We start from the raw sequence: 27,521 nt of genomic DNA, 5'->3' as shown, positions 1-27,521 counted from the left end.
TGGTCCAGTGACCTGTGTGCATGCTTAATGTGGTGGATACTAGCCCCTGATAAGCAACTGAACATGACTTTCTCCTTACTCTGCCTGGTGAGATTGACAAAGGGAGCCTCACAATGGAGTCTCCAATGACCAGAATTTTGGCTTATGTGGTGGCTTGCCTGATGGGCTTAGAAGGTGAGGCTCCATGAGATGTGGCTGCATGTGTTGATGTGGATGTTGTTTTCAAAGAGTGCATTTGGGGCTGCTGAGGGTATTTGTTCCATGTTTCTTCTTTTCAGGTTTCACTAGCTTCCATTTTTTTTGTTCTTATTCTTGCAGCTCTTCCTCCACAATTTGTATCTTCAGGCCTTTCTTTTTGTGCGATTATTTTGTTCCTCTGGTACATCCTGTTGCCAGCATATCATGCCTATTTTCACAGCCTTCATTGCCTTCCTGTCTGGTATAGAATAATAATCAAGGCTTTCAGTATGAATCTACATGTCTATTCATGATCTGGGGCTCTCCTACCTGAAGGAGCTGGTTGTGTTATATTGCTCTGCTCTAGTTTTGCTCTCAGCCGCCCAGGGGATATTGCTGGTAAATATTGAGATAAATTGTACTCAGTTATTCACTCTTCATGCTCCCTCATGTGTGAAATTACTTGTCAACCAAAATAAATCTCTTTTCATAATTCTGCACTGAGAAGCAATTTTACTTACTAGATTATTACATTTGTCTGAAGTGATTTGTCCATAAAGAAATAATTTATAAGTAGGAGGTAGGGTTCTATTAGGACATGCAGGAGACTTTACCTCTTTAAAATAATGTTTTTTTCTTCAATTTCTTTATCTTTATTAGGCAAAATCTATTTTAATAATTCTACATCTGATTATGAATGTAGTGGTGTTTTATTGGTTCAAAAACCTGCACTAGCATCGTTAAACACTGCATATACGGCTACTGTGGTTAGAAGTGCTTTGACAGTGCAGAGGATTTAAGTCTGAGCTGCTAATGATCTGCTCTTTGTTGTCCAGGGTTTCTGTTCATCTGCTTACTGTGTTACCCCAAATAATTCAGTTAACCAAAAAATAACCTAGAGCAGTTGAAAAAATTGTGTGGGTTCATCAGTGGTCTCCTGGAATGCATGTATGGTAACTACCTATGAACCTAAATGACTATAATTATCTATGTTGCATACTACAACTACAGTTACAGGGAACTGCAGTTTGCTATGACTAACTCAAAGTGAAACTGGATCTGCTGGTTTACATTGATAATATGAAGGCAATCAGTAGGAAAAATAATACTAGTGATAATGTGTGCAAGTCTAAAGACAGAGATGAATATTAAGTAGCTTCAGCAATGAGGAAACAAAAGCAGAGAAGGGAGAGATTGTAAGTACTGAGGAAGACTGAGAAAAAGGAGAAAATGGATCTAAGTAAAAAGGAGTGTTAACACAATGCTTAGATTTAGTCTGTGCCAGGGAAGCAAGGCAATCTAACAACAGAAAATGCCACATAAGAAGAGCTGATACACATATCTCTGTGGTGAAAAATATGAATGCCAAGTACCAGGTATATGGCTAATGATAAGAAAGTTGCACATATCACATATAATAAAGGAAAATAAGGCACCGGTTATGTCATTATACACTGCTATTATATATGACATGGGAATAGTAGATGTGAAGAACATGGGAGGATTTTCAATACATATAGTCAAGTATCTCCAGAGCTATAGGAGAAATTCTTCTGTAGTTGCACACACACACACACACACACACACACACACACACACACACACACACACACACACACACACACACACACACACACACACACACACACACACACACACACACACACACACACACACACACCTGCCTATATATCTCTATATCTTTATCTCTCTCTCTCTCTCTTTATATATATATATATATATTGCAATTTTTGAATGTGTGCTACTTACAACTTTAATCATTGCACTGCCATATTTCTCATTTACTTCTTTGTCTTTACAAATCTGCTTTTTGCTGTTTTCTCAGACTGAGCCTGAAGATCGTCCAGTGAGATAAGTGCTCTTCTATGGTTATTGAATCCAAACAAATAAACAGATTATGACGATACGAGTGACTGAAACTAAGTAATGTGGTACATTATACACAATATGGATTTTTGTTCTTATCAATATATATCATTAGGTGAAACGGGTGTGGTATAAATCAACATCCCTGTCAGTCTAATTTAGTTTGCATTTCCTTTTATCAATATGCTTTTCTTTAATGTAATCAGAGAGTTAATATGCACACCAGTCAGTATCGGTCTGTAAAACTGAATCGGACATTTAAGTTGTAAGTGTGTTACTGATAAAAGACAACATCATGAAACTTGTACTAATGTCACAGCTGTGTATTTTTATTTTAGTTGTTTGCAAAATGTTTGCACTTTTCCCTTAATGGCATTACTTGGTTAGATTTAAGGGAAGTACAGTGGTATAACTCTGTATACTAACAACAATCAGTGTTATCATATTAATAGTGCACATGCAGGACATTTTCCAGACTATGAAAGATGTTTTTATTTAGTAATTCCAGGAAAATGTCTCTTATAAAGTATCCAATTCATTTTCTTTACAGAATGCACTTTATGCAAATCAAAAGACAAAAACACATTTTATATATATATATATATATATATATATATATATATATATATATATATATATATATATATATGTATATATATATATATATATATATATATATATATATATATATATATATGGATCTACTTCAGTAGATCGAGATATAAGAACGCCGAAGACAACATAACCGAGACTAAAACGCCGAAACCACACAAAACCGAAAATGAACATGTGCGAACCTAATAATACTGAATTTACTTAACTGAAACAGCAAAAAACCAAAGCACAAAACACCAAAAATAACCAGATGATGTGACGTGATGTACCACTCCCATCCAATGCCATAACTTATTGAAAACGCTCACAAAACACCCACATGTGCATCTACAGATACGTATGTTCGTGTTGCAAAAGAATTACTTGCAATACACCATACTGCCATTTTCCACAGTACAGTTCCAACAGAACAGTGCTCAAAAACATGACATCTCCATAATAAAAGCACTCAAACCAATGACAATTCTTCCCATCAGTGCAGTACACGTATTTCATATCTTCAGTAGTGCTGCTATGGCTTTAAGAAACTCCAACACAGAGTAATCTGGTTTGTGTTCCAACAAAAACTCAAACTGTCCGTTGCCTCTGCAGTAACCGGTGTTTCTTAGGTGATGGTGGACAGCCTGCACACATCCGGATTCTCAACTCATCTACTCTGTTCTGTTCCCTGGCTAAAATGAACATCATAACACGCAAATCCGTTGCACGATTCCCCAACAAACATCTCAGCCGCCTATGCCACGCTTCTACAGAGTTTTGGGTACGTGGCAGAAATAAAGCATTCAACTCCCACACATTCCAAAATTGTACAGGAAACAAAGGTGGAAATCTAGACACTACATTATGTCTAGTAGTGAATTTTCTCTGCTTCCCCAATAAATACCAGTCTGAGAAATACTTTAGCAAATCAGAGCCCTCAGGAGGAAAATTAGCACGTAGTAACTGAAAGGCAGGCAACACCTCATCCTCTGGCAGAAACGCTAACACTGCCAAACACTTCACGGACAATTGAAATCTATATGAACTGTTGTACAACCCAGCTAACCCAAGAGACTGCAGTTTATGCCAGATATTGCTGCCATAATGGAAAAAAACAGCCCCATTAATATTCAGTCTCACACTTTTTAAAGCTGCTATTTCAAAATCACACAACACATAGCTGACATTGATTTCAAATCCTTCTGCTGCCATCATTTCAAACAGACAGTTCCACATCATGTTGTATGATTTTAAGGACTTCTTAGACATCAGTGAAAACATCAAGGGTACTGACTTACTGTAAGCTCTGTAGTTAACTAATCCATGAATGCTGTATAGCTGTCTACATACAGTCCCTTTACTAAAGTATGTTCCATCCATTAGCCAAATTGTTGCTCTGGACATATCATACAGATTATTAATAATGGTAAACACTATCACAACAGTATTACTGGCAACATCAACAGATTTCCTTTGCAAAAACACTCCATCCTTCAATGGAAAAAGCGTACCATCTAAGGTTTCCAATGTTAAACAATCATCCATCATTGCTGTAAAGTGTTTCTTACGCACTCTCATAATCTGTTGCAACAAACATTTCCTACTAGCCATACTTGCAGCTAAGTCTAATGATGTGGAAGCAAGCACATCGTCCACAATTAAACACGGTGTATCTCTTGATAGCTCAGCCCTTTGCTTTAAACTACTACACACTGAATACTTCTCTATCTCACAAGGGTCCCCAGCATGGTTATGGGCGACCGACTTGCATAATTCCTCACCATCATTAACATGAATGGTTACAGCCCTTCCTCTACATTTGTCTCTACATTTGTACTTACAAGCCCAGTATTTCTTAGACTTACAGGATGTTTCCAAATGATAGAGATAGCCGTCCACAACAAGCATATGCTTTCCTTTCTGTGACCGCTTCGTTTCATACACAGTTCCAATACTTCCTGGAACGTCGTACGTCACATCAGCCATCTTTACTTTCCAGTAACCTTCTGGTACGTAGTACAACAGGTTAAAGTGGTATACCCTTTTATAACATTGCACAGCTCAAATTAGGTGCAATGATTTATCTTTCTGATTTACTGTAGAAACTGGTGAACTAATATACAGTTTCATACCATATTACTAGTCACAGATAACATACGCTAGTTAGTAGCTTTCGAATATATACTATTCCACATTTTGCATTTTCGGTTTTGTGTGGTTTTGGCGTTTTAGTCTCGGTTATGTTGTCTTCGGTGTTCTTATATCTCGATCTACTGAAGTAGATATATATATATATATATATATATATATATATATATATATATATATATATATATATATATATATATATATATGGTTCCCCTTTAGAAGGTCAAATGGCTGAAATCTCAAAATGCATATGGCCGAAGTCATATGCTCAAATTTCAGAAGCTCGACCTTCTGAAAGGGAAAGAAAAAAAAAAGCAAGAAAGCACAAAACAGTGTTTCTGCAGGGGGGCAAGCCCCCCTGCACCCCCCGCTACTTATTTATTCTAACTCCGAGATCACACCACAGCGGAGAAAGGGAAATCTCTCATTCTGCGCTGTATACCAATCCCCATTCAGAAGGTTGAGCTTCTGAAATTTTGAGCTTATGGTCGCGGCCATATGCATTTCGAGATTTCAGCCGTTCGACTTTCTGAAGGGGGAACCATATATATATATATATATATATATATATATATATATATATATAGGGGGACACCTCCTGCAAATGATATATACTAACTCTGAAATTGCACTACAGTGGGCAAAGGGCCAACTCTCCAAACCCTGATATACCACAATTGCAGTATGCAGGTTTACTGTTTCTCAGTACACTGACATTTCCGACTTTGATGTCTATCTAAAGTTTGACTTTATGACTCTCAACATTTATGTCCATCAAGATAATATTATGCACCCCATAAAAATGTATGGTATGCTTACTTGACAATAAAGTTGCATTCAACTGTTTCTAATATCTTCTTCTCAAGCTTCACATGTTCCTGCTGACGAGACTGAACCACGTACTTCTTGTTCAGCTTTTTTAAAGCAAAATGGTCTTTCTTTTCATTCTTCACCTAAAGTAGAAAGGATACATCATTAATGAAAAACAAAGCTAGCTGATAACTGCGGTATGTGCTGCATATTGTCTCAGCTGATGCATTCAGTGTTACTGTAACACCTGGCATAACAGACAACTGATATGTACAATAGAAAAGAACACATTGTCAGTCACAAAATAGCCCAAAATTGTCTTATTAGTCTTATGAACTGTCTTCCATACACTGTTCTCATGCTACCATTTTAACAGTGAAAAGTATAGGTGTGTGCGTGTGTGCGTGCGTGTGTGTGTGTGTGTGTGTGTGTGTGTGTGTGTGTGTGTGTGTGTGTGTGTGCGTGAGTTTGTGTGTGTGTGTGTGTGTGTGTGTGTGTGTGTGTGTGTGTGTGTGTGTGTGTGTGTGTATGTGTGTGTGTACATGTATGTGTGGGGGGTCTGTGTAAACTATGGTTGTGTACGCAAATGGCATAGTGTAAAAAAGTCTTATCCTGATGGATGTAATAAGACAATAGATTTGCTTAGAAAATATTAGATGCAGTACTCTTCTTATATCATATTACCTAGTCAGGACAGAATCAAATAAATGTTATAATGCATGTTAGAGGTCTTATTTTGCAGTTATTATGGCAAGTTTTCATTTACAACTACACAACAATTGTATTCCATCTGCTATTTGAACAGTGACTTTATGTTCTACATGGAATTACATCAAGTAGGATATGTAGAATTTTCTTTGAGACTGGGGCAATAGCTCCAAATTATAGAAAGGCAACACTGGTTCTGCTGTTTAAGAGTGGATACTGGAGATGCAGTTCTGAGTAGTAGTCTGTGAGGTTTTGTAAGGCAAAATAACTTGGATGAACAATAGTATGGGTTCCTGTAATAAGGGTCACGTCAGTCTAATCTGATGCAATCCTGTGATGTGGATATCTGAGAAGTGGATTTGGTCATTGTGGTTTCTTAAATTTCAGGAGGTTAGTTTACAGACAAATTCAGAGTTGATTAAAAGAAAAACTGAACTGTGAGCACACAAGGCTGGAAATGATAAACAAAAGGGGTAGAGTTGGTCTAGTGGCAGAAAGAAAAATTGAGTGTTATGACTATGATACATTAGACTTTACTGTCCTTGTTGCCAACAAGCAGAGTGGAGAGCCAAATATTCAGTGGTCAGCTCTACTTTCTTGGAGATGGTGCTGCTCATTGGCCCTTCTTCAGAGACATAGGGTCCTAGGTATGCAACCATGGATTTTGCTAACAGCACTTCAGCAATAGGGGACACAACATATAGAAATATACCTAGATTGTCATTACTACATATGTGTCATAGGAAGGAGGATGTTGGCTGAGCAGTAAAGAAAACCTCCCCATGCAGTATGAGTAGAAAAGAGGAGCTTTTACGAATAGATTGCTGTGTGTTATATACCTCTGAAGTTTAAAAAAAGAGAGGGGAAACTGGTCGTCCCCCAAGTTAGAATATAAGGAAAGTAAGGGCAACATGCTGAGTATGGGTAATTTCAGTATCCTTGCAGTAAAGAACATTATTTACCTACAAGATATGACAGGCATAGATGATTTTTCAAAGGCAGTACAAGATGAGCAGCAGATTAACCATCTATCATGAGTAAAAATATATTACATTTACCGTTTCTCAGTACGAGCCTACACAACTAGTACACATTAGGGAGCCTACTGGTATAGATATTATGAAAGATTTACTAATGGATTTTGGGAAAACATCACTTATTTTGGCAGTATAGAAAGACAGATTTTGAAAAAGTTAAGACCGCCAATAAGTGAAGCATTTTCTGGAAAAAAACGTAACCTGGCTTAACTTAGGAGCCAACTAAAGTAGACTAAACAGAATGTCATACATGCAAAATCAGAAAACAGTGATTTACCTAAACATTTGAACAAATTTAAGTAAGAACCACATGGAGGTAGGAATTCCCCTTACCATTACCTGCAACATATTTTAAGAATGTTTAATAAAAAATGTTATGTCTCAGTTTAGACAGCCTTATGACTTTTTTTTCTGAGAGCTGCAAAATGCCACTGTGACATCAGTGAATTCACAATACCTCAGTACATAAATTAATGTATTTCTTTTTAGTTTTTGTATGATAGCAGCAGCCACAGGAAACTCAGAAAAAAATGTCAAATATCTCTTGCTGGTGGGACATCTTCCTTTCAACTGTAACATCTGTAGTGCATCTATACTCAAACTGCAATGCAGATAAGTGGCTGTACTTTTAAAGAAGCAATTTGGTGCCAGATTTCCAGACTGCCTGTACCATTTCAACATATCATTTTGTAAGTAAAGTCATATTAAAGAAACTCAGTAGATAAGTGTTTTTTTTTTCCTAAATTAAATCTGAAACTTAAGCAAACTGTGTAAACACAAATCAGTTTGTGAAAAAAATATTGATATAAACGTTGCAATTGTTTATGAAGATACATTTTTTTATTTAACTTCTGAGTTTATACAAAAATAGTTTGTCAACTGAATTCACCAAGAATTTATGATTGATTAACTAGAGATAGATGGAAAAGAATAATTTACCAAAATGGCGATGTAGTGCAGAGGATTAAGACTACATGTTACTAATTCAGATCCTATAGCAGTCATAGGATCATAGGATCATAGGAAGTTACTAGGCTATTGTCCCTGAGGCTGTTACAAGCCTAGCCAAGAATTTAACCCATGTTCTGACAAGTCAGCACCCATGCCCATGTCCAGCAGGGACACAGATGGAATCCCAGGGTGTATTTTCTGTTCCCCATCCAGTTATCTAGGTTGTGCTTAAAAAGGGTTAATGAGGTACTCTGCTTGACGTGAACAAGGAGTCTATTCCACAGAAGGGGGAGTCTCTGGGACACAAATCTGTCCTGCCAACAAGTCCTATTGATGTCACAGTCCAGGTTGAGGTCACATGTGTGGGTTACACGAGTGGAGCTTGACTTGTGGATGTGTGGCAGTCCCATCAAGGCAGGGTCTGAGACTGCTTTGTATGCCAGACAGAGGTCACCTCTGAGGGTTCTGTAGGAGACTGAGTAAAGGGACAGGGCCATTAGCTTATCTGTGTAGGGTAGATGTTTGAGGCCCTGGATTCTCCTGGTGAGGAACCTCTGTGGTTTCTCCAACTGCTGCATGTGCTTTGTGAGGTTCATGCCGAAAGGGGCATTGTACTCAATAATGGGTGTTATAAAGGAAGAATTCAGGGATGTTATGACCTCCTTTACCCTGGATGAGATACCTTTACTAATGAGGTGGGTCATGTGGAAAGTTTTCCATACAACAGAGGCAATATGGTGGTCAAAAGTCAGTTTGTTATCAACCTGGGTGCCCAATTCCCTCACAAATGATTGCGTGTTTAGTACCTTGTTATTAAATTGATAATGTGTGGGGATGTCACTGTCCCCAAAGGTTTATCTTTAAAAACTCGAATCACAGTGGTTCGAGTGCTCATATGAGTGACTCAAAACCACAAAAGTTAAAACGTTGACAGTCTTTAATGTTCGAAAAACAGTAATTCAAAAAGCAGATTCAGTGTTTTTCGAACAGTTTATGTCAAACAAAATAAAAAAAACAAAGTGTAAAGCTGTGCCCCCCACATCCCCCCCTACTTTATTATTCTAACTCTGAGATCACACTACAATGGAGAAAGGAACCATGTCCCGATCCCCACTATAGTGCAATCCAAAATGTTGCATGTGCAACCTTTTTCCATTCGGTGTTTGCAAACTTTGCAGACTGCCTTTCGGAAAATTGCTGTTCGCCCTTGTGCAATACGCACATGTAAAGGTAAACCATCCCCAAAGGGGATGATGATGCACTTTTTGGCATTCTGTATGAGGCCATATTTCTGGCACCAGTCATTTGTTTGGATGAGACCCTCTTATATCACGTCCACATCACTAGGGGAATTGATGACAGCACCCAGCTTGCAGTCATCTGCAAACTTGGTCAGACATAGCCCACTGGTTTTGGCCTGCACCTCAGAAAAGTATATCCCAAACAACAGAGGTCCCAAGACCAGTCTCTAGGGGTACACCACTCATTAGCGGCTACTGCTTGAGGTGGAGTCCCCTATTTTGACTTGGTGGGTTATATCAGCGAGCCCGTTTGCTACCCATCTGGCAACATATGGATTGATGCCTAGTTGGATTTTTTTCACCTAACCTCTCTTTTCTGAAGAAATGAGTTTGAACAAGTCATTTAACCATTTACTGTTCCTAGGTTGCTTGTTAAGAGGAACTTTCTTATCTGATTAAAAAGCAGACTGTTGAGATTCTGTACATATTACCAACTTACTGTTCCATGATTTTCACCCTACAGACCAAACTGCCAGTTGCTGCTTTCCATTTGAAAATCACTGTGTGGTACAGCTTCTATGCATGTTTTGGAAGTGATTGATTTAAAGTGTGAAACTTCTCCCTTCCCCTTTCTTTATGTTTGTGCAACTGCAGTGTTTGTATACCTATGTTTGGAGGTGTGGCTGGCATACCCTCCAAGTTGTGAGGGTCTTCAAAAATGTTTACAAATTTTGCCCTTGAATGTTTTCTGGGCATTAATTTTTATCACTGTAGATCATCAGGTTTCAGACATTTGGGTTTTAGTATGAATATATATATATATATATATATATATATATATATATATATATATATATATATGTGTGTGTGTGTGTGTGTGTGTATACACACACACACACACACATTTTATAAATATATATTTAATTTATAATTATATATATATATATATATATATATATATATATATATATATATATATATATATATATTATATATATATATATATATATACACACACATATGTCACCTGGAATAGCATGTGTAAATCAAGCTGTTTTGGTATTTTTTATGTTCAAGCTATACTTTCATTATCATGATTTTGAGAAAAAATATATTTTAATTTTAGAGCCTTTCCTTAAATACTGCAAATCAAATTGAAATAATACGTTCAAAATAGGACATTCATGACTGCTTTGACTTAGCCATCAACTTTCTGAAAGGGGTCTATATTAGATAAATGAAAGTTTACCTTAGAAAATGCTCTAATAATTGAAAATCCCAGATCTCGAAATGCTGTTTGTGAGATCGAGGTAGAGTGAAGATCAGAATATTTGCCCTTTCCTCACTGTAGTGTGATCTCGGAGTTGGTATATATATTTAGTTGGGGGTGTGGGGGGTAGCACATCCCCCCACAATAGCAAGTTCAATGTCCAGGATTTTCGATTATTAGAGCATTCACTAAGGTAAACTTTCTTTTATCTAATATAGACCCTCTGAAAGTTATAAAGATGAATTCTGAATTAAAAAAGAATCCTCAGTCCCATTCGGATTTGGACTACAGTCCTACAATTTTATGAAAGTTTGCCATTTCGAATATCAAAAACAATCAGTAGAATGTCTTTTGTCTTGCTAATTTATTATACGTGTACAGTGTGTTTTTTATGACAGTTTCATAATGCCCTGGCAGACAGATGTACATCTGTGTGGAAAAGGTTACTACAGTGGTTCATTTTAATTAACGTTCTGCAATAAGTTTTAGGTATGATGGCCCTTGCATACTTCATAGCATACATAAATGTATTTCTCACAGGGGGATACAGTTTTCTTAGTTAATCCCAGTGATTCGCTAACAGTTCTGGGCACTTCCTACTAAGCCTTCATGATTTGTACATGTTAGCGTAATTGGTAGCAGTGCTGTTAATATGCAAGCTGCTAAGGAAGCCAACATGTTTAGTAATACCTGTTCATGGCCAGCACAAGTATTAGTGGCCTGAAATAGGTGATTGGAGGCTCAAGCACACAATAGAAACAACAGGTATTGCCATCAGGCCAACCTAGTAAATGAGCATGTAAGAATTAAAGATGCAGTAGAATGTAGATGTGGAAGCTACACTTGGATATAGGAATCATACCTCTCAACTTTACAGATTTTCACAGAATGTCCAATTTTTGCCTCATATTTTTGGTCTGTTTCTCATAAAATTGTGGTTTTCTGGCAAATCATGGAGAGCTGAAGTCAGAAAATAAAGACAGGCATTTGAGTTTCAGACTTCACACCCTTCAGAAAATTCATGCTAATGCAAAACCTGTTAATCTATCAACTTTCTAAGCTTGTAAGAGCAATATTTAAAAAGTGTCCCTATTTTGGGTGCTTTGGCCCCCCATTTTGTATCGCTTTGTCCAGATTTCTTGCTCTAAGATGTTGAGAGGTATTATACGGATTACTGCACAAACAAGAAGTAGGGGAAAATAATCAGAAAAACTGTAGTCAGACAATAAAAATAATTGTGATGAGTGCACATAGAGAATTCTTGACATAAATGATCTATGTTGATGTAATAACATTATCCTGTTCACTTTAATTGACCCATGTACATAAATCAAAATGCAAATGCTGACAATAAGTATGAGAGGGAAACAGTGCTACAGTGTAACAAAGGGGGGTAAATGTGATAAATGTTTAGAACGTGCTGAGCTTACATACCAGTTGTCAGGATTAGTAGATACATTAGTGGATATCTGCATATATTGCAGGTACTGCTTATCATGCTGTGTTATTCAGTTTATTGTGTATAAACATAATTAAACTAAACCTACAGCTGTTCTCTCATGCACTTTAAAAGGGGCATTTCTTTGTTGTTTATTGTCTCTTGTAAGCATTGAAAGGTTATTGTACATGCAAACATGCACTCGCCAAGCATGTGTTGTATATTAACGATAAACATTATTATAATTAGTCATAAAACCTACATAAACGGATACTATGATAAGTATCTGTGGCATGCTTAGTAATATTTGAGTTATTCATATGATCATGCTGCGGTGGTGGTGCTGCGGTAGCATTGTCGCCTCACAGTAAGATGTTGTCCTGTTCGATTCTCAGCTAGAGCGCCTTTTGTGTGGAGACATGCATGAATGGACGTACCTTCGTTGAAGGTTGTGTGTCAGGGCTGGCAACTCGCCATGTAAAAATCTACTGCCAATCATTAGCGGACCACAGTTCTGCTGTGGCGACCCCTAACCGGGAAAAGCCGAAAGACACAACAACATATTGAGAATGCCTAGCTACATGTGTGGAAGTTGGATTGAAGTACTCTGCCAGTGGAATGTATACAGTGGGAGAGATGAAAGGTAATAAATTACATCCACATGACTAATGTTAGAACACACACAGGTTAAAGAATTGTAAGGCTGGCTTGCCTTATGTGAATATACAAAACAACACTGACAGTGTTATAGCAGTGTATGGATCCCTTAATTTGGAATGTGAGACCTTAAACTGTTTCCCTCTGACTGTGCCATAACTAACTTCTTTGCCTAAGCCACACCTGTCTGATACAATTATCTCATAGATAGATGTGACCAGATTCAACCCCCTGCCTTTCATACTACACACTCTACAGAGCTATGTATTGACTGCATCTGCCACAGGAGATAGCAATATAATTTGTCACAAATAACATAAAACAAGGTGTGAAGTAACAAAGGACTTTTTATTTGTCAGAGTGATGAAAAGCAGGTAACTATGTTAATATTCACACAACTGTGAAAAGTCCAGTATCAGTGTTGCTTGGCCAAGCCAGTCTTTTCCATCCACATTGTTTTATACACACAGAGTCCCAGATTGTCATTGTGACTGTAGAATCCCAATCTTGCAAAATGTATAGATAATCATGGATTCAAATTATTGGCTTACTAAAGCAACACCATAGAAAACATTGTCTTATTTCCTCATGCCAGAGGAGATGGCTTACCACTACCATTAGAAAAGGCAAATTTCCTCAAATTACATCATCTTTGATAAACAAAGCATTTCCCTGTGACAAATGGACAAAAACTATAGTAAGAGAAATTTTCAGCTATACACATGCATACCAGATAGCTGGGTGACAACATTGTTACATATATGTACATTCACAGTTATACTGACACAACTGAGTCGAAGGAATAATGGTTGGGTTTTAACTGACTACTTAACTAAGATCACAAGCACCACATGAGATGTTATTTTACAATTGTGACAGTGCATGTGTGAATGGATGATTGCTTAATAAGGTGATGGTTCCGGTAATAAGAAAAGAAAGTGGTGGAAGAGCTCAGTAACACTGTACAACTACACATTTTATAAGTATGTGAAGCCTTTTCTAAACAGCACAAGACAGAAACACAAATATTGACAGCAGACAATCAGTGCCAAAATCAAACCATTTAGCTCTCTAAGTACACAGTCTAGAGAGCAAAGTATCAAAAGCCAGTGCCAAAGCAGACATTACATTGTACTGTAGTTGTGACATAGTGCAGCTTTGGAAACATTATCTAACCAGTATGTTTCCAAAACTGAGTTTTGCCTGTGGATGCTAGAAATTTATACGGAAGCCCTCTGCCAGTGAAAATATATGTCCTAAGTGGAAGTATACATAGCTGTAATTGTGATGGAGACAACCATGCATGACACTACACACAGTCACACTATTTAACTAATGCTGGATTAAAACTGCCTAACTTCCTAGTTATACAGTCTACAGAGAACAGTATTAACCACATGTGCCACAGAAGAAATCTGACTTCCATATTGAGAGAATGCACTTTGGAAAGGATGACCTCATCAGTGTATTGCATAGAAGATGTTTGTGTTAAAACTGGGATAAAAGTGATGGGGACAGTCCTCTCCCAATTTAAATATTTTTTGTGAATAGAAGTGGAAATATCAGACATGTGGACTAGTAATGTCCTAACTAGCAATACAAATGCACACAAAAACACACACACCCCAGAAACTCAGTCAGTGCTTTATTTGAACAACTACCTATCTATTCACGCAATCTGGACAACACAGTATTAACCACAAGCACCATAGGAAAAGTCAGACTTTAAATATATAAAAAGGGACATTTGCAAAGATTACCACATCACTGTGTTGCAGGCAAGTTATTGTGCATTACAGTTTTGGATGAAAAGGCATATGTCTTGACACATGGTAACAGCAATGTGGAGATCACAGGTAATTGCATAATGCATATATACTAGGTTGGCATAATGCATAAGGTATTTACTTTACAGATACAAGGTAAAGGGTTTGATTCTCACCTTTGGAAAACATGGCTAGGTTTGAAAAGGCTCTTGGGGTTGTTATCCTGGTAATCTCTTGTAATTCCTAAGCTCAGACAAGTTATCTATCCTGTCATTCATGTACATACTGTTAGTGTGATTGACACGTACCAGTGTCATAATGTTGTGTTTGAATGACAATCAACCTTGTGAAACAGCAGATTGACAACCAAACATTCATGACTATTCACATTGGGATGATTGTATGGAAACATTAATTATTTCTGGTATTATTTTCAATTGTATATGCTCATGCTTAGACACTGTGTATTCTAAATATAAACATTCAGTTCAAAAGTATGACATTACACTGTTCAATAACACTCAAATTCTGAATGAAAAGGTTCTACACCATTGTACACCAATTCCCAGTGTAAGTGTTGGAGTATAGACATAACTCTACAGAATGATGTGCTTTGTCAACAGCACACTGAAAGACACATATCTTCAGTATAACAGTCCATTAACACGGACAGAAGTTATATAACCCACTCACATTAATATTTTTTGCAAATGTCTCCCTGAAGCACAATGTTGACAGGCTCATTTGTGCAATTGTTTAAAGCAGTACTGCATGTGTAATTTATATTTTGATGTCTTGAATTTTGAACAGGAATCAACAGTAGTCTATGGTGCTCCAAGACAACCTTTGTGCAAATGAGATGTATAGGCATACAAATAGTTTTGATTCTGACCACATGCAGAACAGAGATGTATGTTAATTTTTAATGTGTCATGATTTACACATTTCTCATGACACTTACATTACACTAGGCATTATATGGATGATACGGGTGTATATCTCCAGAGACCTCATATCTGTTTACTGTAGAAGTTTTTAAGGCATGTTGCATTTGTTGTTATACAATTCTGTGTTTGTATAACATGACTGAGTAATACAGTTAATGCATCTATCACAGACATATGACTAATAATTAATATACTTCATAATATGGATGGAAATGAAGCAACACTGATCCTATCACCTTATGTGTGCATAGCAGCAATATTGCCCAAATGTGCCTATTGTACTATGCCTGTTAACACATAAAGGCTTGATTGCATCTAATGTCCAGCAGTAATTTCTTGGCATATATAAACATGTTGTGAATGATTGTGAAACACATGAGGAACCAAGGATGTGAATGCTGGTGGAAAACTGGATACTAGAAAGACTATGAAGTAAATAAGTTACTGGGCAACATGCTTGATAACACTGTTTACAACTGGAATTTCCCATGTAGTGTACATTCAACTCTGTAACCTGCACAAGCGATGATAGTAACTGTTTTCTCATAGTGCTATCAGCCTGTTTTTCCATAGCACAGAGAAGCTAAGCATAGTAGTGCGAAGGGTATCAGACTAATATGGCCAAAAACAAATCTGCGCAAGATTTTGCCATAAACTGTGTAATGTCATTTGCCATAAGTTGTAGGTGCTGCTTAGCAGCAGGTGTTACCACAAATGCTGGGGAAAAAGGCTGACAAGACAATAGGAATGGGAAGAAGGAGATATTTGAAGACAGGGATACAGACATGCTAAGACATTTGTTTATGCAGCATTTCTACACATATTTGCGCTGTGTTATTCTCCAGCTTATCATCAGGATTATTTTGTCAGACTCTGTGCACACAAAGGTAAAAAATAATGGGTGACAAAAGCCAAACATTAATGGAAATTTTTAAATACTGCCATTATAAACTTACAATCTTGCTAGGATAATGAATTTTTTGACCTATATAAAGTCTGAAAATCAAATATATGGCATTGCTTAATGACTTTAATCCTCAATGATTTGCCAGATATTAACATGTTTTGATAAACACCAAGCAAATTAAGATGCAGAAAGGTGGGCATCCATTGAAAATATACCCCCGGATTCATGAATCCTCCATGTAAGACTAAATAAGTCTTACTCGGAGACTGCAGTTGAACGGTATGACGTCAGCGTGCCATGCATATTCATGAGGGCACGCTGACTCCACTCCAAGTCTAACACGGACCATGCAGGAAGGCAGGGGGCGTGTCCAACTGCCGAGCAGTCCAAAGGCCAACACCCCTGCAAGTGTCTGAATTGTGAAATGTCAACACACATGAGCGAGTCCGCTCAAATGTCTACGTACTCAACACTACACTCCCTGACATTGTAAACCCCCAGTACAGTTATAAAAAGTAAAACTTAAAATTTTTTTTTTCTAATTCCCGATATAGCTGCCCGTATTTGTGCATGTTTGTGCGGGTGTGCCCATTGCTTAGCTGCACTTAGCAATCTCGACATTGAAGAGCATAATAAGGAATGTCTATGCAAATTAAAACAAATAGCAATAGCATAGTGGTAGAGCCTTCACACAAAGAAGAGGCATTTGTGGTTCGAGTCCCACCACTCCCCTTTCTATTTTATGTTTTAAATTAGTATATGAAATTATTTCTGACATATATGATTAAAATTTTACTTAAAAAAATTGAAATGGCCTATGTATCAGTGAACAAAATGAACATTTATAAAGGATCCTGACATATAATTGCCCGCAGTTAAGCAACGCTTTACTCAGCGCAATATAGTTGCCTGTAGTTAAGCAGCGCTTTACCTAGCGCAATATAGTTGCCTGTAGTTAAGCAGCGCTTTACCTAGTGCAAAATAGTTGCCCATAGCCAAATTGCGCTTTACCCAGCGCAATCGGTTTGCGTGGAGGTGCGCGACGCGCCAACCAGCGCACCGTAGGGCAACGTGAAGCAAAGTAGAGCAAAGTTATCTAAACACAGCCACACCCCCTAGCCTGTCTGGACAGTAGTAAAATAAAAAGCAATGACAAGGTTCGAACCCAGGACACTGTGCACCATAATCAAAGTACTGAATCACTAAGCCATGACAGCTTAGGATAAACAGCCACTGTTAACATACATATACTTATAAATGATAGATTAACCATTGCCAAGCAGGTCTGCAGTCAGCCAAGATTTTTCAAAAATGGCCAATCACAAAAAAGTGCGGAAAATGCGGCATATTTAAGCCCCATAGGCGAGAATACTCACCATAACTGATTGTAGGTCCCATCTGCAGTTAGAATGGCTGGTGCTGGAGAGGGTACTCTCTTTCGAGCGCAACGCTGGGGCATCGAGGAGTCAAAATACATGGTGTGGCTCCTTGTCCACCGTAGGTTTACCCCGGGTATCACTTCTGTGTCACTGTTAGACAGAAGCACAGTATACTAACCTCGAAAAAGGGCATAGCAAAATTAATTTAAAATGGGTGGTGAAAGCCAAACACACTCTGGCTAGGTTTATAAATGCCCTAGGACAGATAGCCTAGTATGAACCTATGAACCTATGAACGTATGAGTCAAGACTCCTGCAGGGCCAGTTCCAAGGGATGGAGTACAAAGCAGAGGCTTGGAACCGGTTAGCTCATGATCTCATCAGTGCCACAGGCGTTCCTCGGACTGGTGAGCAGGTCCATCACCACAATGCAGACCTGAAGAGACGGAAGCAGGACCTACTGAACCAATGGATACAGGAGGCCCATGACAGGCAAGATGCCCCATTACTGAGTTGGTAGCCATGGAATGCAGTATGTAAGACATGCTAATTTAGTCTATATAATGGTTAGGTATGTCTCAATATCCCTTCATTTACTTCACAGCTGCAGGTGTCCGTGCTGCGAATCAGCATGCCTATGCAGATAGGCTGCTAAGGCTGTGCCACCAGGCGGGTTAGTAATTATTCTGCATGTATTGTTATATAAAATAGGTGAGAGAGCCTGAAAGAAAGTGTTGTAGCCCAATAATACAGCCATAAAATGCCCTGAATAATTCCTCTGCATGTACTGCTATATAAAATAAGTCAGAGAGCCAGAAAAAGAGTGTAGTAACACATTAAGAAAGGTAAAATATGTCTGGAATAATATCTCTGCATGTCATATAAAATAAGTGAGCGGGCCAGAAAAAGAGTGTTCTAACCTATTAATAAAGGTATAATATGTCTTGAATATGTCTTCCGTATGCACTGTAATATCAAATAAAGGAGAGAGCCTGTGGAAAAGTGTGTAATGTAATTAATAAAGATATAATACTTGGAGTGTGTCTGTGTCATTTACTTTGAAATGTTGTTGTAACCTTGCATTATACAAATAGTACTGTTGTAATAAGTGCTGTTAACCGACAGTTGGGCAGTCCCATATAAAGTGGTTGATGGAAGTGCCAGTAGCTCTGAAGCATATATACAGTCCTCAACAGTCAGTTAATGGATGGCATGCATAAGTAAATCTGGCACATGAGTAGCTTGTTAATGTGTTCCCCAGAAATGTGAGTGTGCTACACGAAATGTAGGGTTCTGTAAAAATTTCACTGAAAATGTCACGTGAACACATCCAGATATGTAGATATAGAAATATAAATAAAATAAATAACTATGTAGCAGTAACATCTGCATCTTGGACAGTTAGTATGTCAGATATAGGTCAGGTATATAATGAACTAGCCAAACCCATTACACAACCTAATGCATGTTGGCAAGTGTAATAATACATGTAGGGGATATACACCTGCAGTCAATAGGAATGTAGTATAGACTAAAAGTACTTATAAGATGTTAATTGAGGCTTCTTTCTACACCCTACTGTATGTGCATAAACAATGCAATTCCACACCTCAATGGGTATGTCTAATCTCAAAACATTTGTTTGGACATATGTCCTATTGTTCTATAAATATCTGCATTTACTTTGATGCATGTGCCCTGTTCAAACACCACAGTCTTGGTGGCCTGTTGCCACCAATCATCCCTGCATGCTGTTGGAATGTCCACTGTCATTCAATATATGCATGTGTTATGCTTGCTTTTCAATTGTTAGAACCTTGGTGTATTGGGTTAATGGGAATATTCCTGCATGCTGTTACAGCTATTTTGGAATGCTGTTGTTTATGTTGTAATTAAACACACCTAATCACAGAACGTATGGGAAGGCCAGTCCCAGTGGACCCACCTGTCCCTCCTCAGCTGGCGATTGCACCTGGCACCAGCAGGTCCGGTGCCCAGCCTGGGCTCCCCTACTACATTGGTTCTGTGCCACCTTCGGGTGGAAGTGCTGCAGGGGATGGGGCTCATCCCCCCCGTGCAAGCGTGGGTGTAGAAGGGCCACCTGTCACCCTCCAAAGGGTCCGGGCTGTGGTGCATAGGGAGATCCAGTGTTCAGTCGCTGATCCCCTACACCAGCTAGAGGCGAGACTGGCACATCTCACGGATGAGCCTGCCCGTCCTACGCAGCCCGCAGCACAGCCACCCTCGGGGCTGTGAAGGTGCAGTGGTGACTGCCCATGGGTGGGGATCTCTGTTCCACTGTTACCATCTGTGGGCTCATGGGCTTGCGATTTCCAAACATCCGTCCCTGTCAATTATGTTCACCCTCCCCATGTGTCATACTCCACCCCTGTATGCATCTTGTTTGTCTTGTCTGTTTACCTCCCCAACCTACCTCCACAAATATACCTACATTCTCTACCTCATTTTTCACTCTCACCTGAAAAAAAAAAGGGCAATCTGGTCCCACAAAAAAATTACGCCCCATACATAGCTGCCCATTTCGCACACATGTCCGCTGGACATGTAAACTGATAATTATAATTGGCAGTACAACATACTTTGTTGTCCTCACCCCTCTCTCAGGGGTGGAAGGTTTCAAATTTCACTCCAAATTTATTGCATATGCACAGCTGTTGCTGGTAAAGAAATGGGCAGCTATGGACTTTCCCTACATCCATCCTGCACATCCCAAGCTTGTTTACCTACTGTCTTTTCCTCTTTGTGCCCCCTTTTTCACCACTTTCCTATCTCCCCATTTTCTTTTCTTTCAAAGAAATTAGCACGGGGGTTAGCAGGAGTAAGCACTTTTAAGCAGTAGTTAGTGTGTTTGAGCGAGTGTGCACATGCGTGCGCTTAGCTAAGTATTGCTAAGTGTCGCGCAAAGCCACGCAAACTCGCTTACAACTGCTTAAAAGTGCCTTAGTCACTCTGTATGTCAGGGCCCTTGTTCTGCTGAGCAGCAAAATAAAACACCTCTGTCAGTCGCGAACCCTGGACCTTGAACACACTAGACTGCATGAAGTACCACTAGGCCACAGCAAATTTACAAGTTGGTGCTGTAATAAATATGTCATGCATTACAATGAGTGATTGTAAAGGGAAAATAGGAATGTCATAACACAAATCTTGTTCTGTGGATCTTTACCAGCAGTTGTTGTGGAATTGCATGACATGACTGTGAAAAGAGAACCAGCCATTCTAGCAGGAAATAATGTTACAGTAGCACTTTACAAACACCACACAGTATCACAGCAGGATAAACACTGGCATATTTGAATAGGGCAGAGGCCATATTTCTCAACTGTGACTGCTTTTCAGAGATGTCCATGATTCCTAAACAAATGTTAGCTTTGTCCCTCAGAATCCCTCAGAGAAGTACTGATGGTAGGGCGAAAAGTGGGGAATTACACGTAATGAATAATGTCAATAAGTAATAGTACACACTGCATGCACGTCAGAAAAGGTGTATTAATACATATGCTCTGATTCTCTCACAGTCTCAACTTAATGTCTGTAATATATTACAGGTGTACACCACTTATATGTACCTTTCCTTGAGTCTGTTCAAATATATACCTGAGTGTATCAGAGGCCTGGCAGAAGCAGAAACACACAGGCATTCCAGCTTGTCTGCTGTTACATACTCTGCAAATAGCTTTTGAATGAGTCCCACAAGCATACCCTTATGTAGGAGTACAACACAGAAATATCAAAGGATGTAACCATGTACTGTTAGCAACCAACTGTGACAATGCCATTGTTCCAGTGCAGAAAAGACTGGTGTGGTGCACAGACAAAGAGTAATAGGCCAACCTCTGGCTACCATCTGGATATGTCCACAAGTGGGAGTGACGCAGACTACTTGCCTTGTTAGACTAACAGGTACACAACAACCCTGTATGTTCAGCAAGATAAACATCACACAATAATATATAATGCTCTCTGTACTTCTGCACCCCTACCCAAAAGAACAATATACCTGTGTATTCAGACTCTACCAAGGATGTAGGTAGGCATACTCAGTACTGAAATGTATCCAGTTGTCTTGAGCAGCCCATGCTAATGTCAACACAAATAAACAACAAACTGTTCAGAAGTGAGGTAATTAATATTTACAGTATAGTAGTTCACAAACAGTTGATGTGCCATATGAATACATTGCAGTAACTACTTTTGTATGGCAGTTAATTGTCTAATTAGAAAAGAAAGTACATACTCCCATGTATCTTGTGTAAGCATGTGGAGGGGTGAGTAAAAGTCTACACTGACAAGTGTGTACTAGAAGCAGCGACATTCATGTTTGAGTACAACATGCAAATCACTGGCTACAACTCCAGCTTCAGAGATAAGAACTATACCAACCTTTTGACTGACACAACGGTGTCCACAGCAAACAAGCATGGGCCCTACTTTGGAAAGCTGAAAGGGCTACGCCTACCTAACCTAGCATTTTATAGCAGTGGGCTGCTATGAAAGTGAGTACTGCAATTACCACACAGCAGGCTGCATGCAATTAGTAAATGGTGGGCACCAATTGGAGCAGAGGCCATCACATGCACATGTGCAGATACCTAGAAATGCAGGCTGTACTTGCTGTCTACACATGCAATAATCTCATTGCAGCAAGAGAGAGACAGAGAAAGCTAGAGAGAGAGAGATAGAGACAGAGACACAGACACAGACAAAGACAGACAGAGAAACACAGAAAAAGAAAGAGCAACAGACAGAGAAAAAGAAATTTCCTTTAAAAACAAACTGAACACAGCAAAACAAATGAAAGGTATGTAACACATATGTATTTCCTGGCATGTAGTAGATGTTTATGAAGAGTACTCTACATATTGCGAATCATCCATATGTGGCAGCAGTATGTATCTCTATGTATCTGTACATGTGCATAGGGCAAGGGACATACTGCAACTGTTTGTGAAGGGTGTACATATATACATTGTTGAAGGCTGTTATGTGCATATTTCTACGTAGGTTGTAGTGTGTGGAAAAGATAATAGCATGCAGTGCTGGTATATGACATGTGGTGGTTAAATGCTGTGGGTATGCTCTGTCATTTTTGCAGTGTTGTAGCCAGTGAGGCCTGCTAAAGCTACATGGGCTGAGGACCTTCAATGCAGTCTGCACAATACTGTGCAATATTATTACATAACTGTATATCGCACAACTGTTGCATAATTGATATTCCCACCATGAATAGTGGACTGTATATGTGCCTATATGTACATATATATGTACAGCAATGGATGTTTATATGTATGTGTGTATGTATGTTGTGTGTGTGTGTGTGTGTGTGTGTGTGTGTGTGTGTGTGTGTGTGTGTGTGTGTGTGTGTGTGTGTATATATATATATATATATATATATATATAGATATAGATATGTAGATATATATAGATATATTGATATATAGACATATATATATATATATATATATATATATATATAGATATATAGATATGCAGATATATATATAGATAGAGGGAGAGAGACATGGGGCATACTTACTGTGACAGGTGCCTGGTGACCAAGGTATGGACTGAAGCTCAGTGTTGACACTGCAGTGCCATCCCTTCTTGCCAGAACACTGTACCCATTAACTACCACATAGGTGGTAGTCTACTTAACACCGAAGGTGTGATAAGGGAACATGGGACACAGGTGGACAGTAGCCTCCCCTTTGATAATCACAGTGCCACACTGGTCATGTACTCTGTCTACATGGTACACGTCATCACAAAAGGTGTGTCATCTAGGGAAATATAGGTCAGTGTTCCTCTCTACTTATCACACTTAAAACCCATTAGAGAGTACAATGCCAACTACAGCAACTGGAAAGGCCACAGACATACCTCACAAAGAGCAATACTGGCCTCAAACAGATGCCCTATGCAGACCGACTCACAAAACCACAGCTACACTGTGTTGCATAGTGCCTACCCAGAGGTGACCTCTGCCCAACACACCCATAGCTGTTGGACATCCTCCACATAAACATATTACAATCCCTCCCAGATACACGCTCTAGGGCCCTACACCTTGTCAGCTCACTAAACAGCACATGCTGGAGGGATAGAGTCCTAACTCAGAGACATGCCATACTCTGGAACAAACCACCTATCAATAGCAAACAACGCTCCTCATTAGCAATTGTCATAAATACTCCTGATGATTGTTTGGGAGATAGGAAATACATCCCGGGAATCACCTTTGTGGCTCTGGTTGACAGGGGCAAGTGAAATTAAATTACATGTGTGTCAAAGGCCAGGGTAGCATATGGCTAGGCTGCTGTAGGCCCCAGGGCCAATAGTGTATCACCTACCCATGACACGAAGCACACACACATGTACTTAGTGCAATAATTGCTATGTGAGGTTGACTGAGTGAGATGGAGAATGTGTTGGTGAATGTGTGCAAGGTCTGTAAAGGTGTGATAGCTTAGTGTGAAATTGTTTCTGTCATGGTAGTTTGTGCCCTAGTTGTGATCCCAGAAAAAGATGTGTATGCTATTGCTAGGCAGAAAAAGTAGTATGGCATATGGTGTGACATAGTCCCTTGTTGTCAACTGTGATGTCCCATTGTAGGCTAAAGCAATACATGTATGCTTAGTGAGTGGTACTGCTGGTGAATCCAACTCTCATATGAACTGTAGTACTACCTGAAGCTGTAGGCCTAAACAGTACAGTATGGTGCATGTTCACATTGCTTGGAAACACTGTTTTGTGTCTTCCCTGTAGTCCTCACAGATTACATACCACAGGCATAAGGTTTTATAAGTAGTGACACACAGTACTGTATGGTACACAGGTAATGCTCATCTGGGTTACCATACATTTGTGTGTTGTATGTATGTCTGATGTGTGTGTAATTATGCCTGTACCATGCACTCAATCATATCTGTGTTACAGGGTATACGTGTATATCTAGCAACATGTATAGTCTAGTACAGCAGTATGCCACCTATATCAACAACTGTGCACATATGTTAAGCATGGGTTTGGCATCAAAGACTACTGTGGTATACTGGTAATACTGTAACTGTACTATACATTGATTGCAATGGATGACATCTTTCTTCGTCCATTAGCTTGATATATACCTCCTGTGGCTAGGTGGTGCATTGTGTCACATACAGTGTGCCATGTACTGTTGTATTGTCTTACATACTGGTTTCACTTTATTGCTGTGCAGAACAATGTTTAATATATAGAATGTGCCAGGCACTGTCAGGCAGTTGTGGGCTGAGCACTGATATGTGGTATTAAAAGTGTGTATCTACTGACAGCCAATAGGTTACTATATATGGCATTTCATTGATGTCTGTACTTTAGAATGTTAAGTGTGCCACATGACTTGCTCACAATTATTGTTTTATTGTCTTCCAGGGACATGTCTCACAATCGCAAACCTGCGTATTCCCCTGAAGAGGAAGAAATAATCCTAGACCTACTACAACATCACACCCTGCTGTTTTCCAGAACCAGCCAGGACCAGCATGGGTGCACTGCACTGTGGCAAGATGTTGTCCGTCGGGTGAATGACGTAGGCATGCATAACCGGACTTATGAGCAGGTACACCATCACTGCAGTGATTTAATTAGACATGTCCGGCAGCATGCCTCCGATGTCCACAGACAACAGCTTGCCACAGGTGGTGGTGAAGCATCACATCCACCCCTCACAAGAGTGGAAGAGCTGCTCCTCAGCGTGGTGACTCCTGGCCAACCACTACAACAGACAGGTGTCATCATGGAGGCCGGAGTCACCCAGCAAGTTGACTCAGAGTGTGCAGGTAACATGGCATATCTGTAGACTACTCTTAGCTCGATTGTTAGAACATGCATATGTCAGATGTGTACTGTGTATTTAGAAGATGTGGAGGCTGGTGTTGTGCAATACTGATAATTTGGCACATAATCTGTATGCCTGTGACTGTCACCTGTTGTACTACTGTAAAACTGCAAACTCACAGCAACAATGCCATAGTTGTTGACACTGAAAAACTGTCTCATATCCTTGTAGGTCCCTCTGGTGTAGCAAGACAGCAGACCCATGCTGGTGAGTGTTCTACATTTAATATAGCAAATAACATGTGCATGTCATAGGAGAGTTGTAGGCCATATACACATGTAAAACACTTAAACATAATGCATGCTCTGCATGTTTTCTGTGGGACTATGCACATCCCAGTAACATGAGTAGCTGCCTCAAACACATGCAATACACAGAGCATCCCAACTGATTGTGGTACACTGTAGTGGACATTGTATAGGCAGAGTCAATACACATGCACACAACATACACCACTTTGTCATACGCAGTAAGTGTTAATATGATACACATGGCGTATTTAGACACCTGCTGTAAGGTCAGACTCCAGTATCCCAAATGTCATCCACACAACACACATACTATACCTGAGGGGTAGAGGCTTATCATGGGGCGGTGCGACACTCTTCAACACACAACACATTCATGTTAGGCAATGGTCCCTATTGAACACCTTACATACCCATGTAACAACTGCCTGTGAAATAGTTAATGTAGCCAAAGTGGTGCAGATCAGGTACAGCAAAATAGTTGCCAGTGTGGCATACATTAGTGGCCTTGAGTAACCACATGATGCTGCCTGATGATGGCTCATGGTACTACACTACATCCAGTTACAGTAACTACAGTACTACACATAACATTCATTGCTATACACCTGACAGTTGTGTGCATCTGGCCATGGAATGTATACCTATGAGTGATGGTGCACAGGACATTGGAAAGCATTTCATACTTGCACAGCAATGTTGTGTCCATGTACACATTGTGTTCCAGGGTGAGGCCAATCATTGAACAACACACATGCATCAAAGACATGCATACTGTTACTGACATGAACTCTCTACATTCGCACTGCATGCTGTTGAGCAGCACACATCCTGCATGCTGACACGTGTGATAGGACTCTTTGGCTTGTGATACTGTACTTCACCATCAACCACTAATGAGTATGTTCTGTATTGCTGTTGGTGTGTGTGTGTGTGTATGTGTGTGTCAATTTTACTGAGTAGTGTATTTGTGTGCATGTGTTCATGTGTTCATGTGTGCATGTGTGCATGTGTGCATGTGTGCGTGTGTGCATGTGTTCATGTGTGCATGTGTGCTAACATCATGTACAGATTGTAAAGTGTGTTTCCTGTCTTCCTCTCACAGGTGCCGAGGTTGTGTTGGTTGAGTGCAGCAGGGAACCTGAAGTCACTGCCACAAATAGTGGACATGATGATACATGTGTTGTGGCACAGGCAGGTTTGACAGGGTCTGTCATTGATCCGTCAATCGACAGTACACAGCTTTCCACCCCATCTATGTGCACATTCATACTGCCAATACATCCCTCATCATCACCAATGGCCTTAGCTGAGGGACAGCATACAGTAGGCATTGACCAGGATAGTGTGGTATCTATGGCACATGCATCTCCTCACAGCAGCCATACCCAGACTCCTGGAATGGTACCACATAGGCAAATGTGCAGGGGTTCTTGTGGGAGCACTGCTGGTCATA

At 39.4% G+C, this 27,521-nt stretch overlaps 1 protein-coding gene across 1 annotated transcript in view; it reads right to left on the bottom strand.

Moving 5' to 3' along the window:
* LOC122795985 (cGMP-dependent protein kinase 1-like) overlaps window positions 1–27,521 on the bottom strand; it is a 1,306,845-nt gene that overhangs the window by 198,584 nt on the left and 1,080,740 nt on the right. Inside the window, exon 14 of the mRNA XM_044064466.1 lies at window positions 5,626–5,740. Coding sequence (XP_043920401.1) covers window positions 5,626–5,740 — 115 coding nt within the window. The remainder of the gene's footprint in view (window positions 1–5,625; window positions 5,741–27,521) is intronic.

Source organism: Protopterus annectens, chromosome 2.part2 (genome assembly GCF_019279795.1).
Source record: "Protopterus annectens isolate FY-2018-M chromosome 2.part2, PAN1.0, whole genome shotgun sequence".
NCBI classification, from domain to species: domain Eukaryota; kingdom Metazoa; phylum Chordata; order Ceratodontiformes; family Protopteridae; genus Protopterus; species Protopterus annectens.
The sequence above is the reverse complement of the archived record's forward strand: the minus strand, read 5'-3'. Positions and strand labels throughout refer to the sequence as shown.